We start from the raw sequence: 16,546 nt of genomic DNA, 5'->3' as shown, positions 1-16,546 counted from the left end.
CCTTTAGTAGAGAATCATAATTTAACATCATGATTTTATCAGTGCTGGACGCCAGTCTAATACCTAAGTAAATCGCACTTTGACATATGCCTGGTATCAGTTCCAGAGGTTTATAGTTGGCAATAACCTGCGTCTTTCCTACGTTGAGTTTATACCCTGAAACATTGCCAAAGAGTGCAGCCTCTTTTATTATTTCAGGTGTTGATTTAACTAAATCTGTAGTAAATACGGCGATGTCATCTGCAAAAGCAGTAATTTTTAAGCTCTCTCCACCGTGCATGAATGGGTGAATATTTCTTTGCATAAAAAGTGCATTTAAAAATGGCTCTAGAGAAAGAGCGAAAAGCAGAGGGGAAAGAGGGCAGCCTTGCCTGGTTCCCCTCCCTATAAAGAAACTCATTGATTCTTTCCCCCCATAACTAACTTTGGCCTGCGGTCTGTCGTACAATGAGCACACCCACTGTAGGTATTTACCCTGAATACCTGCCTTCCTTAATACCTCCCACAAATACTCCCACCCCACTCGATCGAATGCTTTTTCTGCATCCAGCATGACCATTCCGAGTGGGGTGAGAGTGGTTGAGGCAACATCAAAGGCTGTGATCGCGGTGTTAACATGGGCCGTTGTGTCTCTCCCCATCACGAACCCATGCTGTTGTGTATTAACCAGACTCGGCATAATGGGGGCTAACCGATTTGCTAATATCTTCGAAAAAAATTTAACATCTGCGTTAAGCAGAGAAATCGGCCGGTAAGAGCCACAATCTTCCGGAGATTTATTTTTTTTAAGAAAGAAAATTATTTTGGCTATTTTCCATGACGTAGGAGCTTGCCCCGAGCTGTCTATAGAATCGATAACAGTTTCTAACAAAGGTAACAGTTCTTGTGCACAAGTCTTATATAGTTCCATGGGCAAACAATCCTCTCCAACAGCTTTCCCAAGAGGTAAGGCTAAAATAGCTGTATTTATCTCAGATTGTGTTATTTTTAAACTAAGTAGTTGTAATTTTTCTTTAGCGGTGTCTTTTTGTATGGGCATATATTTATCTAAATATTGTGTGATTCCAGCTCTGGTGGGAGTATTGTCAGGAGTGTATAGATTCTGGTAGTAATTGACAAACTGACCAAGAATCTGTGCTGGTTGATCGTATTTATGCGAATCAGACCCTTTAATCATTTTAATCTTGGTTCTCGCCTTTTTATCCGCAACTTTATATGCCAATATTTTTCCAATTCTATCTCCTCCTTCATATTGATTTAATTTATATTTATGTATTTTGGCACAGTATCGATCTCTTAGCATCTTTTTAAGAGATGATTGTAGTTTTAAAAGTTCTAATCTTAACTCATCAATGCTTACATTTAGTTGTTTGGTTGCGTCTGCTAATTTCTGCTCCATTTGCAGTATATTAGAAGTAATTTTCTTAGTAGCTCTGCGATTTTCAGCATTAGTTCTGTAGATGTATTGTTGAGTGAACCCCCTTATACTGCATTTACATGCATCCCAAACTACGTTAATAGTAGCTGAATTAATGTTCAATTCAATAAATTCTGTAATGTGTTTTTTTAAAGAAGTCACGAAACCCAGCTCAGTAAGTAAATATCTCGGAAATGTAAATTGTCGTACATCTGGCCTCGAATCACCATTCTCGAGCTCTAATAATATCGGGTTGTGATCAGAGGTAATCCTCGGGCACAGTTCTATCTTACATTTATCCACTATTTGATCAGTCGCCCATACCATATCTATTCTTGAGCAAGATCTATGAGGCGCTGAGTAGTATGTATGCCCCGCAAGATTAGGGTATTTAGACCGCCATACATCTTTTATATTAAGCAATCTACCCAATTCCAAAATTGCAGATCTAACCTTACGCATCCTGCGAGGGGAACCCTGTCCTGTAGAGTCAATTTTGTAATCTATTACACAATTAAAATCTCTCATCACTAGCATTTCACCCTCCCACTCTAATAGCTCAATACTTAAATGCTCAAACAGCTTAGGGTCATCTATATTAGATCCGTAAACCAAACATAAAACAAATTTCTTGTGTTCCAATTGAACTTGAGTTATCGCCCACCTCCCCCGCTCATCTGATGATGTTTTTAAGATTTCTATCCCCAATCCCTTCTGTTTTAGTATAGCCACCCCCCTAATGGAGGCACCCAGTGTTGAGCAGACCACCAGCTCATACACCAATTGTGATAGCAGCTTCCTATCTTGGTAACTAATGTGAGTTTCTGAGAGAAGAGCAAATTGTGATTTATACATGCCTATTTCTTCTTGTACCAGACTCCTCTTTTGCTTACTATTGAGGCCAGCAACGTTCCAAATTAACAATCTTGTCTTAGACATTGCTTGCGTCTAAATTTGTCTTTCCTCTGCATTAAGTCTCTAATAAAACATTTCGTTACTTTGTCCACACCATAGTTCTTCCTTACAATACATTTTTCCCCCTTTTTTTCCCCTCCCACCCACAGCCCCTGTGAATAACTTTGGCGCAGATTGAGGGCTCTGCCTGTAATTTTCCTTAAATTTGCCTCGCTCCCCTCCGCTCCTTCCCTGAAAGTTTCGGGGGGGATTCGTCAAGCGGGGGCCGAGAAAAAAAAGGGGGTCCCAAAACATGTTTTTCCCATGTTAATTTCCACAGGGACATTCTGACACGGCTACAGCTCGAACGGCTGAACGGAATTACACCAGATTTGGCAAAATGGTAGGGACTGGTATGCAGCAGTGCCTTTTGTATGTTTGGTGTAAATCCCTCCAGTAGTTCTTGAGAAAATAGAATTTGAAATTTTTCAAATGGCATTTTCTATGGGACCCTTAGACGCGGCTACAGCCCGAAAGGCTGAACGGAATTACACCAAACTTGGCAAAATGGTAGGGAAGGTATGCAGTAGTGTCTTTTCTATATTTGGTGAAAATCCCTCTGGTAGTTGAGAAAATTGAATTTGAGCAAATTATATATCTATATGCGCTCACCGTACGCGCACCGTACGCGTACGGTACGCGTACCGTACGTGTACGTGCGCGTACCGTACGCGTACGTGCGCGAGCGAGTTTCTGATTGGCTGGCAGTCGACTGTCAACTGTCCAAACCAGGAAGTGTTGGCCACCATCTTGTTTTTTAGGAGAACTGAGGCACAAGAGAGCCCAAAACAAGAGTTTGATTTGCACTTGGTGGTCCTTCTGGGACCCCCTGGGGGGTCAGGGAGTCTCTACCCTGCCCCCTTTTCGCGTTTTCCACTCTTGTTTTGTGCTCTCTTGTGCCTCACTTCTCCTGAGAAACAAGATGGCTGCTCAGGTGGTCCCAGAAGGATAATAACATATTTAAACGTTATCCGCTAATAGAATTAGCATTTATAAAACCTTTGAAATGTATGGAAAAAAAACTATAGGATTCATGCCTGATATAGTTATGAATTAGCATTTAAAAAAACCTTGCAAATTTACTAAAAAAACTATAGGTTTCAGGCCTTATATAGTTAGGAATTAGCATTTAAAAAACCTTGCAAATTCACTTAAAAAACCATAGGTTTCAGGTCTTATATAGTTAGGAATTAGCATTTAAAAAACCTTGCAAATTCACTTAAAAAACCATAGGTTTCAGCCCTTATATAGTTAGGAATTAGCATTAAAAAAAACATTGAAATTGCTCCTATATAGTTAGTTGGACTAACTATATTTTGCGCACCCGCAATCCACTGCTGATGATGTCACATATTACATCATTCATGACATGGTCAGTGACATCACTGATGACATCTCAAATGACATCACTGATGACATCACTGATGGCATCTCAATTGACATCACTGATCACATCACTGATGGGGAAACATCCTTTACAACGCAACTTTTACCACGCAGTGCCTTTACGACACAACTATTACAACGCATGTCATTACAACACATAGCGCTGGGGGGCGCTCTAGGATAGGGAATGGATTTAATTTACTATCCAACACCTTCCCTACTATCCACGGGGACTGGAGTTGGAATAGTAAATTAAACTATTCACTATCCAGCACCCCTCAACGCCATGCTTTGTAACAGCATGCGTTGTAAAACCTGCGATGTAAAGGCATGCGTAGTAAAAGAATGCGTTGTAATGTCATACATCCCACTGATGATCTCATTCATGTGATAATACGATGCACCTCCTCACACTCTAATATAACCTTTGATACACCCAGTGTTAAATACAGACTACCATTCTTGAAACCATTGACACACAAATACCAGTTACTACATATGCACTCACTGATTCCTAGGTCTACACACACATCCGCTCATTCACCCATAGAATCACTCATACATACAGTCACTCATCAATACAACACTAACATATGCACTCATACACCTATACAGACACTCACACACTGCCACTCATCCATGGAGTTACTCACACACCTAGTCAGTCATGCAAAGAATCAATCACACTTCCATTTCCTCAACTATACAGTTATACACACAACACCTTACTTATTCAAACATATAATAACACATACTTACTCTCTTATACAATCACTGATACAAGTACACAATGATCCATACAGCCACTCGCACAATCACTGGCCCTCATGTATAGTCATTTATATATGCCAACTCTCACATGCACTGTGTTAAACATATGTACTTACTTGGACATGTAGCACTGACATATCCATTCACTCACCAACACACCCATGCACACAGTCAACCGCCCATACAACTGTTTCCACATGCACTCTTGAACTCATACACCTAGTGAATCAATTGCTCAGACATCTATGCACAGAGTCACACACCTCCCAGCCACCCACACACACTCTGTCTCCCATACAAATACTTGGGCAACCAATCAATAAACCATATAGCCACTCATATAGCTACTGATCAACACATGCAGCAGCTTAAACAACAACAGACATACTGATGCACACATTCAGACAGTTTAGTCACTAACCCATGCATTTAGTAAGACACATTTAATCACTCACTCATATAGTCAGTCACGCACCTACTAAATCCTTCATCCAGATACTTATACACCCAATCATTCTTCAATATGTAAAACATATTTAAACTTTACAGAAACGCACAGTCACTGGATGATGTCATCAGTGATGTCATCAGTGATGTCACTGACCATGTCATGAATGATGGAATATGTGACATCATCAGCAGTGGATTGCGGGTGCGCGAAATATAGTTAGTCCAAATAACTATATAGGAGCAATTTCAATGTTTTTTTTAATGCTAATTCCTAACTATATAAGGCCTGAAACCTATGTTTTTTTAAGTGAATATATATATATATATATATATATATATATATATATATATATATATATATATATATATATATATATATATATATATATATATATATATTACCTACTGGCGATAGCCAGTAGGTATATATAGTTAGGATTTTTTTCCTATGGGATTTTTGAGAATTCTATGTCGAATAACTTTGGCGTTTGAGGACAGAATTGGCTGAAATTTTCAGGAAAATGGAACATTTTGTTTCTGAGCAGCCCCTGAAAATTTGGGGGGGTTTCGTCAAGGGGGGGCCGAGAAAAAAGGGGGGTCCCAAAACGTGTTTTTCCCATGCAATTTTCCATAGGGCGGTTGGCCTCACTTTTAGCCTGAACGGCTGAATGGATTTACACCAAACTTGGCAAAATTGTAGGGACTGGTAGCCCGATGTGCCTTTGCTATGTCTCAAGATATAGGCTCCAGTGGTTTTTACGAAAATTAACTTTGAAAAATATATATTGGGCTACATTGGGCTGTATATATATGTTGGAGCCCAATGTAGCCCAACGTAGCCCAAAGATGGCCACCAGAGACAAAAAAAACAAATGTAGCCCAAATATCAGCCAGATGTAGCCCAACTATAGCCCAATGACAGAATGTCCCAGAGTGTTCTAAAGAACAACTAGAGTGCTAACAGTCCTACTTATTACAAAGGTATGGCACACATGAAGCCATCTTGATTGGAATAAAGTGGTAACTCTTAAAACATTTAATTTAAAAAGGAACAAAATGAGGGGGTTCATTTTGCCATAGAAAGTATGATTAGCGAATATATGACGAAATCCCGCATGTACTATTAGGCCGCAAATTAAAATAACGAAAACCTTTAGAACGAATATGCATTTAGCATACACTAATCAACTAAACTACCCTAAACCCTAAAACACTACCCCCAGCATGACCCTACACTACACAAACAGTACAACACTACCCTAAACCCTAAAACACTACCCCCAGCATGACCCTACACTACACAAACACTACAACACTACCCTAAACCCTAAAACACTACCCCCAGCATGACCCTACACTACGCAAACACTACAACACTACCCAAAACCCTAAAACACTACACCCCAGCATGACCCTACACTACGCAAACACTACAACACTACCCAAAACCCTAAAACACTACCCCCAGCATGACCCTACACTACGCAAACACTACAACACTACCCAAAACCCTAAAACACTACCCCCAGCATGACCCTACACTACGCAAACACTACAACACTACCCTAAACCCTAAAATACTACACCCCAGCATGACCCTACACTACGCAAACACTACAACACTACCCAAAACCCTAAAACACTACCCCCAGCATGACCCTACACTACGCAAACACTACAACACTATCCTAAACCCTAAAACACTACGCCCAGCATGACCCTACACTACGCAAACACTAAAACACTACCCTAAACCCTAAAACACTAGCCCCAGCATGACCCTACACTACGCAAACACTACAACACAACCCTAAACCCTAAAACACTACCCCCAGCATGACCCTACACTACGCAAACACTACAACACTACCCTAAACCCTAAAACACTACCCCCAGCATGACCCTACACTACGCAAACACTACAACACTACCCTAAACCCTAAAACACTACCCCCAGCATGACCCTACACTACGCAAACACTACAACACTACCCTAAACCCTAAAACACTACCCCCAGCATGACCCTACACTACGCAAACACTACAACACTACCCTAAACCCTAAAGCACTACCCCCAGCATGACCCTACACTACGCAAACACTACAACACTACCCAAAACCCTAAAACACTACCCCCAGCATGACCCTACACTACGCAAACACTACAACACTACCCAAAACCCTAAAACACTACCCCCCAGCATGACCCTACACTACGCAAACACTACAACACTACCCAAAACCCTAAAACACTACCCCCAGCATGACCCTACACTACGCAAACACTACAACACTACCCAAAACCCTAAAACACTACCCCCAGCATGACCCTACACTACGCAAACACTACAACACTACCCAAAACCCTAAAACAGTACACCCCAGCATGACCCTACACTACGCAAACACTACAACACTACCCAAAACCCTAAAACACTACACCCCAGCATGACCCTACACTACGCAAACACTACAACACTACCCAAAACCCTAAAACACTACCCCCAGCATGACCCTACACTACGCAAACACTACAACACTACCCAAAACCCTAAAACACTACCCCCAGCATGACCCTACACTACGCAAACACTACAACACTACCCTAAACCCTAAAATACTACACCCCAGCATGACCCTACACTACGCAAACACTACAACACTACCCAAAACCCTAAAACACTACCCCCAGCATGACCCTACACTACGCAAACACTACAACACTATCCTAAACCCTAAAACACTACGCCCAGCATGACCCTACACTACGCAAACACTACAACACTACCCTAAACCCTAAAACACTAGCCCCAGCATGACCCTACACTACGCAAACACTACAACACAACCCTAAACCCTAAAACACTACCCCCAGCATGACCCTACACTACGCAAACACTACAACACTACCCTAAACCCTAAAACACTACCCCCAGCATGACCCTACACTACGCAAACACTACAACACAACCCTAAACCCTAAGACACTACCCCCAGCATGACCCTACACTAAACAACCACCACAACTCTACACTACACTAACACAACACTACACTACACAACACTACACTACACTACACAATCACTAACCCACGAAAAAATTAACACAAACCCACTTACCTCTCTCGTCATCGTGGTTTTCACAACGCAAATGCATTTACCATACATGCCTTTAAAACGTAATTCTTTGTAAAGGCATGCGCGATAAATGCACATGCGTTTTGAAACAATGCGGGATAATGGTATGCGAGGTCAATGACCTTGCGGGATAATGGTATGCGGACTGAAAGTCTGCGGGATAAAAAATGCGGGAAAATGGCTGCAAACCATGATTAGCAGCAGACTTCCCTGGTGAGCACTAGCTTTACTACAGTGATCTAATGAGCAACTAGAGTGCTAACATTCAGAATTTATGGCAAATGTGTGACACATCTGAATGCCTTCTTGGTAGAACCAAAGTAAACAAGCATTGAAAATGCAATAGATCTCGCCCTCGTTTAAGTTAAAGCCATTCTGTTTGTAATGAGGTGGCTTTTTAGCTTTGCTTTTATTAGTGTTTTTAAAACTTTCATGTAAATAACATGCATATGTATGCATATATGTATATGTATGCATGCATTTATATTTATATAGATATGCAGATTATATATGTTTATATATGTATATTACCTACTGGCGATAGCCAGTGGGTGTATATATAGTTAGGATTTTTTCTCTATGGGATTTCTGAAAATTCTGTGTCTAATAACTTTGGCGTTTGTGGACGGAATTGGCTGAAATTTTCAGGAAAATGGCACATTTTGTTTCTGAGCAGCCCCTGAAAATTTGGGGGGGGGGGTTTCGTCAAGGGGGGCCGAGAAAAAAGGGGGGTCCCAAAACGCGTTTTTCCCATTCATTTTTCCATAGGGCGGTTGGACTCACTTTTAACTCGAACGGCTGAATAGATTTACATGAAACTTGGCAAAATTGTAGATATGGTTTGCCCGACGTGCCTTTGCTATGTCTCAATATATGTGCTCCAGTGGATTTTGAGAAATTAACGTTTAAAAAAATATATATCTGTGACAGCGCTCCGGTTAGCGCCCCGGTTCGCGTACCTGACGCGTAACGGAACTTCGCAAAGCGAAGCTGATTGGCTCTCCGGTGTCTGTCAACATTCTAAACAGTCCGGAGCGGCCGCCATCTTGTCTCTCGGTACGATCGAGAGACAAGATGTGGTGAAAAACGAAGGGGGAAATGAAGGAAAGGGGGCAAGGTAGACCACTCCTGACCCCCTAGGATTGATGAGGGGGATATTAAAGTGCCCCGCGGGGCAAAAAATAAAAAATAATTTTTTTTTGCGATTTTACGCCGTAGAGGCGCGTCCCGGTACGCGAACCGGGCAGCTCACCGGGCAGCTCACCGGGCAGCTAACTGGGCAGCTAACCGGCAGCGTAGCTGTCAACATTGTAAACAGTCCGGAGCGGCCGCCATCTTGTCTCTCGGTAGGTTCGAGAGACAAGATGTGGTGAAAAAAGAAGGGGGAAATGAAGGAAAGGGGACAAGGTAAACCCCTCCTGACCCCCTAGGATTGATGAGGGGGATATTAAAGTCCCCCGTGATTTTTCGCGGTAGAGGCGCTTCCCGGTACGCGAACCGGGCAGCTAACCGGCAGCGTAACGGGAGTCCGCCATCTTGTGTTTTTGGAGCGTCCGGTTCGCGTACCGGGTAGCGTCCCGGTAAGCGTAACAAGGGGAAAACCAAGAGAAACAGTAAAAAAAAAATTAAGGGAATAGATTTCCAGCAAACTTGGCAAAATTGTAGGGACTGTTTGTTTGATGTGCCTTTGCAAGGCCTCAAGATATGTGCACGTGTGGATTTTGTCTAATTAAGGTTAAAAAATATATATATATCTGTAAGCGTGCTCCGGCACGCTTACGTTACGGGTTTTGTTTGCGCTGCAGAGCCGATACGTCACGGTTATGCGACGCGCCATGAGGCGTCTCACGTGGCTACGTGATACGTCACGTAATAAAGAATATATTTTACAGCTATAGATATTAGCTTTTAAAAAACCAATGAAATTCACTGAAAAAACCATAGGTTATAGACCATATATAGTTAGGAATTTGCATTTACAAAACCTTGAAAATTCACTGAAAAAACCATAGGTTAGAGACCATATATAGTTAGCTGGACATTTTATTGACATAAAACCAATGAAATTCCATATATAGTTAGTTGCACTAACTATATATCGCGCACCCGCAATCCACTGCTGATGATGTCACATATTACATCATTCATGACATGGTCAGTGACATCACTGATGACATCACTGATGACATCTCAAATGACATCCCTGATGACATCATGACACACCAATACCAGTTACTACATACGCACTCACTGATTCCTACGTCTACACACACATTCACTCATTCACCCATACAATCACTCATACATACAGTCACTCATTATTACAACACTATCATATGCACTCATACACCTATGCAGACACTCACACACTGCCACTCATCCATGGAGTTACTCACACACCTAGTCAGTCCTGTAAAGAATCAATCACACTTCCATTTCCTCATCTATACAGTTAAACACAGAACACCATACTTCAGTGACATCACTGATGACATCACTGATGACATCTCAAATGACATCACTGATGACATCTCAAATGACATCACTGATGACATCATGACACACCAATACCAGTTACTACATACGCACTCACTGATTCCTACATCTACACACACATTCACTCATTCACCCATACAATCACTCATACATACAGTCACTCATTATTACAACACTATCATATGCACTCATACACCTAGTCAGTCCTGTGAAGAATCAATCACACTTCGATTTCCTCATCTATACAGTTAAACACAGAACACCATACTTTTCACACATATACTAACACATACTTACTCTCTTATACAATCACTGATACAAGTACACATTGATATGCACAGAGTCACACACCTCCCAGCCAGCCACACACACACTCAGTCTTCCATACATCCACTCATTCTTCAATATGTAAAACATATTTAAACTTTACAAAAACACAGACACTAGATGATGTCATCAGTGATGTCATTTGAGATGTCATCAGTGATGTCATCAGTGATGTCATTTGAGATGTCATCAGTGATGTCATCAGTGATGTCACTGACCATGTCATGAATGATGTAATATGTGGCATCATCAGCAGTGGATTGCGGGTGCGCGATATATAGTTAGTGCAACTATATATGGAATTTCATTGGTTTTATGTCAATAAAATGTCCAGCTAACTATATATGGTCTCTAACCTATGTTTTTTTCAGTGAATATATATATATATATATATATATATATATATATATATATATATATATATATATATATATATATATATATATATTGAAAGCATACAAATAAATAAAGCACCAGTAGGTGATGATTTAGGTGGTGCCAAGGGGACCAATCTGCCCACAGAACAATGCAATTAAGAACTGTTCTAAAAGGCCGCTAGAGAGTGGTGACAATAGGGATACGCAGAAATGTCTTAAAAAACTACCCTACTATTAAGAATTCTGACACTATAGCAAACATTTTGGCAAAGAAGTTTCATGATCCACTCCCTAGTATGGAGGTGGACAGGGCGATGAAACAATGTAAACTGGGAATCACATTTGTGTCTCTGTTCTATTTGACTTGGGGAATCGATATTGCATGTGCTTTTGGAGCCACTATTCTGTTTAATAATAGCTTCAGTCTGCCTTTTGGTGCATGGCTGGCAATGGAGTGGAGCACAACATGTTAGACTGAAGCACATTGGCATAATGTGGTACAACCTATGCAAGCAATAATGTGGGAAATACTAAACAGATATACATTAACATATGTTTCATTAAACAATATGAATGACTGGGAATTTTGCATGGCTGTCCAAACTGTATGCAGTAGTTTGAAAGGAATGACTTAGTATTTGACTATTAATGCAGTAGAGGTTTTTATGTGACTGTACCTTTAAATACATATATTTCAGGAATGTGATAGTACATGTATTATCGGAGATCTTAAGTGATACAAGACAGTGTTTGTATAAACAATAGAAAACTGAATTTCAAATGTACATGAGAAATTCTGGATGAAATCATGATCCAACATCCGCTTGATGGCCGACTCTCACCTGGTTCAGATGTACACAAGCATCAACTGCAGCTTTTGGTTGACTGCATTTCAGGAAGGCAGTTATGGCCTGCTCACACATTCCCACTGTCACAAACATGCGTGCTATATCCTGTAAGAAATAAACAATTGGCAGTTTCTAGCATATTTTCAAATGAAATAACATTTTAATGTTCATATTTAATTGCAGCTTACATTCTCTTCTTCTTTCACACCTAAGGCCTGATGTATTAAAGAATTTGTGAGTGCAAACCCGGAGATTCGCAAAATCACTGGTTTTGAGACAGCAAAATCCTTTTTTGATATGTAGAAAAAAGAATTTTACGAGTCAGAAAAGTTTCTGCGACTCATAAAATGGGTTTTGTGACCCATATTGAATTGCAATTTGAAAGAGGAGTGAAAAGGGTGTCATTTCCAAATTGTGAATTGGTAATCTATGTATCAGTAGTAGGCAACCTCACTTCTGGTTGCAAAATATTGTCCTTGCCTTTTGGAAATCGGGTTGGCAGTTCCAGAGGGAGAGGTAGTGCTCCTGCGGACTGCTTCTTTTGAAATGTTGCCAAACTAGAAGCATTTTATTTTTTTGATGAAACAGTGGCGATTCCCTTAAGTAACTGAGCTTGCTTTAACAACAAAAAAGTTTCTGTTTGGAAATGCAAACGCAGGGATTATCATCTTCTGTCCCTTGCAGCTCACCATTCCTGTGTTTGCAGCCAATCACAGGGAGTTGCAAATTACAACCTTCCTAGTGGATATTAATTAGGCAGGTCATTCTGCAACTTCCTGTGAATTATGATTTTGCGAATCATCGATCTAAAAGTACATAAGTCAGTTTACAGAATAAGATTCCATTCACAAAAATTGGTGTGTAATTTGCAGCTACTTTTTGCGAATGGAAACTAAGGGCCAAATGTACTATGATTTCTGTTTGCGATTTCCTAATAGCGAATTTTTGCGATTCGCTATTAGAAAATTCCAAACACCTATGCACTGTGTCTTTCACACATTTAGCGATTCTTAATGAGGTCGCAGTTGACCTACCTCATTAATATTCATAAAGTAGGTCGCAATTTGTGACCCATTGGCTATTTTTATTTTTTCCTATCAGAATATCTACCATAAAGAGAAAGGAAGAGGAAGTGATTCAGTGAGTTGGGGATTGCTGGAGCGGCTTTCACATTTGTGGAGACATACATTTGAAAGAGGATAAGGAATATATAAGAGGCTGTCTGGAGTTCTAGATCTGCAGATCGTTTGGTTTTATGATGTCACAATAATACTTTGTAGTGCTGAAGGAGTGGCATTAAAAAGAGTTTAGGCATAATGCAACTCTCCGGTCCTGTAACGAAATTCACAACTAGGGTCCTAGAGCACAACAGTTAGGTTACCATTGAAGACCATCTCCAATCAACTAATAAATACATGTGTATGCATCAGACAAAATCCCTACATTTTTTGGGTTTTCTTGTTTTTTCTACTTCCCAACTCTTTGATTTCCCTTCTCCCTCTTAGTTTCAGTGCTTAATGCACAAGTTACTTACCTTCGGTAACGATATATCTGTAAGAGACATTAGTTAGTGATAGATTCCTTACCTTAGAATTACCCCCAGGCGTCAGACTGGATCCGGAAAGTTTTCGTCAGCAGTATCCTGGTGCGACGGAAGGTCGCATTTTGCGGCTCCGTGTCCGTTGTCGTGATCGGCGAGATGATGTGGGGGCAGCTACTTAGACGTCGCCCTTGTGCGCTGACGTCAGTTCTGTGCATGACTTTCCGCGCCAGGAGCGCAGAGCCATGCAAGATACTGACCACTGGTGCATTGAAGCTAGGGCCCTGAAAGGGATGACCTTAACCCTAGAAATCAGTTCACAGAACGGGGAGGATGGGTGGGATGGTAAGGAATCTATCACTAACTAATGTCTCTTACAGATATATCGTTACCGAAGGTAAGTAACTTGTGCATCTGAAAGAGACACATTAGTGATAGATTCCTTACCTTAGAATAGATACTTCAGCAATACCAACCTCAGTGGTGGGTCTGCGAACCAAGATCACACCAGAAAGTCACGGAGAACAGAACGGCCAAAGAAGCCGCCTCTCCGGACTTGGCTGTCAAGGCAATAATGCTTAGTAAAAGTGTGCAGCGAGGCCCACGTGGCTGCCTGAAAGATGTCTTGCAGGGGGACACCACGTCCCAATGCAGTAGTAGCTGCTGTTGCCCTGGTAGAATGGTTGCGCAGCCCCACCGGAGGCTCCTTTTTAGCGAGAGAATAACAGGCTTTTATACACAATACGACCCAGCAGGAGATAGTTCTCTTGTGTACAGCCCGGCCTTTCTTGGCGCCTACGTAGCCAACAAAAAGCTGATCATCCACCTTGAATTGTTGTGTGCGATTCAGGTAAAATGAGAGCGCACGTTTTGGGTCCAGACGGTGGAGCCTCTCTTCCTCTCTTGAAGGTTGCGGAGGCGGAAAGAAAGCGGGCCAGGTGATAGTTTGCCCGATATAGAAGGCAGTGACAAGTAAGACAAGAAATGGCATAGCCAATAGTTCTCGCCTTTGGGAACTTATAAGTGTTTAGTCAGAGATATTGACTTTACTTATATCTTTAAGCTGTGCTGTACAGAAGAGGGCAGCATGCTGAAAAGTCATAATAAAGAAGTGTCAGAAGCATTTTTGTTACCTCAGATGTGACCAAAAAAGCATTATTTACAACTGAACGACCATATTAAAAAAGTATTAAAAATAATGTCTTTAGTTTTTTTTTGTCCTTCCAATGCTGGCAACTTGTATCTGCCTGCCCCAATGGTTGCTTGTTGTGTTTTTTGTTGTTATGAGGGGGGCATAAATAACAGGTAGGTGAAGGTCAGTCAGTCGGTCAGTCAGTTAGTGAGAGTGAGTGAGAGAGTCGGTCAGTGAGAGAGAGTCAGTCAGAGAGAGAGAGAGAGAGAGAGAGAGAGAGTCAGTGAGAGTGAGAGAGTCAGTCAGTGAGAGTGAGAGTCAGTCAGTCAGTGAGAGTGAGAGTCAGTGAGAGAGTCAGTCAGTGAGAGTGAGTGAGAGAGTCAGTCAGTGAGAGTCAGTCAGTCAGTGAAAGTGAGAGTCAGTGATGAAAGTGAGAGAGTCAGTCGGTGAGAGTGAGAGTCAGTCAGTGAGAGTGAAGGAGAGTGAGAGAGTGAGATAGTCAGTCAATGAGAGTGAGTTAGTCTTTTAGGGAGAGTCAATCAGTCTTTTAGCGAGAGTCAGTCAGTCAGTCAAGTGAGAGAGAGTCAGTCAGTGGGAAAGAGTCAGTCAGTGAGAGTCAGTGAGAGAGAGTCAGCAGTGAGAGAGAGTCAGTGGTGCGAGAGAGTCAGTAGTGAGGGAGAGTCAGTCAGTGAGAGAGTGAGAAAGTCTGTCAGTGAGAGTCAGTCAGTCAGTGAGAGAGTTTGTCAGTGAGAGAGTTTGTCAGTGAGAGAGTGAGTCAGACAGTGAGAGTGAGTCAGTCAGTGAGAGTGAGTCAGTCAGTGAGAGTGAGTCTGTCAGTGAGAGTGAGTCTGTCAGTGAGAGTCTGTCAATGAGAGTGAGTCAGTGAGAGTGAGTGTCAGTCAGTGAGAGAGTGAGTGCGAGTCTGTCAGTGAGAGTGAGTCTCAGTGAGAGTGAGAGAGTGAGTCTGTCACTCAGTGAGAGAGTGAGTCTGTCAGTGAGAGAGTCAGTGAGACAGTGAGAGTGAGTCAGTCAATCAGTGAAACAGAGTGAGTCAGTCAGTGAGTGAGAGTGAGTTGGAGAGTCAGTCAGTGAGTGGGAGAGCCAGTGAGTGAGAGTGAGTAGGAGAGTCAGTCAGTGAGTGAGAGTGAGTGGGAGAGTCAGTCAGTGAGTGAGAGAGTGGTGAGTCTGTTAGTGAGAGTGAGTGAGTGAGTCAGTCAGTGAGAGTGAGTCAGTCAGTGAGTGAGAGAGAGAGAGAGAGATGGGAGAGTCTGTCAGTGAGAGAGAGTGAGTCAGTCAGTCAGTCAGTGAGAGAGTGAGTCAGTCAGTGAGAGAGTGGGAGTGGGAGAGTCAGTTAGTGAGATAGTGGGAGAATCAGTCAGTGAGAGTCTGTCAGTGAGAGTCTGTCAGTGAGAGTCTGTCAGTGAGAGTCTGTCAGTGAGAGAGAGAGAGAGAGAGAGAGAGAGAGAGAGAGTCAGTCAGTGTGAGAGTGAGAGAGTCAGTGTGAGAGTGAGAGAGTCAGTGTGATTGAGAGTCAGTGTGAGAGTCTGTTTGAGTGAGAGTGTGAGTGAGAGTGTGAGTGAGAGTGTCAGTGAGAGTGTCAGTGAGAGTGTCAGTGAGAGTGTCAGTGTCAGTGTCAGTGTCAGTGTGAGTGTGAGTGTGAGTGTGAGAGTCTGTGAGAGTGAGTCAGCCATTAATGCAAGGCATTTGAA

At 41.9% G+C, this 16,546-nt stretch overlaps 1 protein-coding gene across 1 annotated transcript in view; it reads right to left on the bottom strand.

The window, feature by feature from the left end:
- The window catches only part of WDR35 (WD repeat domain 35), a 501,592-nt gene that overhangs the window by 129,394 nt on the left and 355,652 nt on the right, over nucleotides 1-16,546 (bottom strand). The window contains exon 23 of the mRNA XM_078647744.1: nucleotides 12,160-12,270. Within this exon, the coding sequence (XP_078503870.1) occupies nucleotides 12,160-12,270 (111 nt within the window). The remainder of the gene's footprint in view (nucleotides 1-12,159; nucleotides 12,271-16,546) is intronic.

This window comes from Lissotriton helveticus, chromosome 6 (genome assembly GCF_964261635.1).
Source record: "Lissotriton helveticus chromosome 6, aLisHel1.1, whole genome shotgun sequence".
Lineage (NCBI taxonomy): Eukaryota > Metazoa > Chordata > Amphibia > Caudata > Salamandridae > Lissotriton > Lissotriton helveticus.
This window is presented reverse-complemented; position numbering and strand designations above follow the sequence as displayed.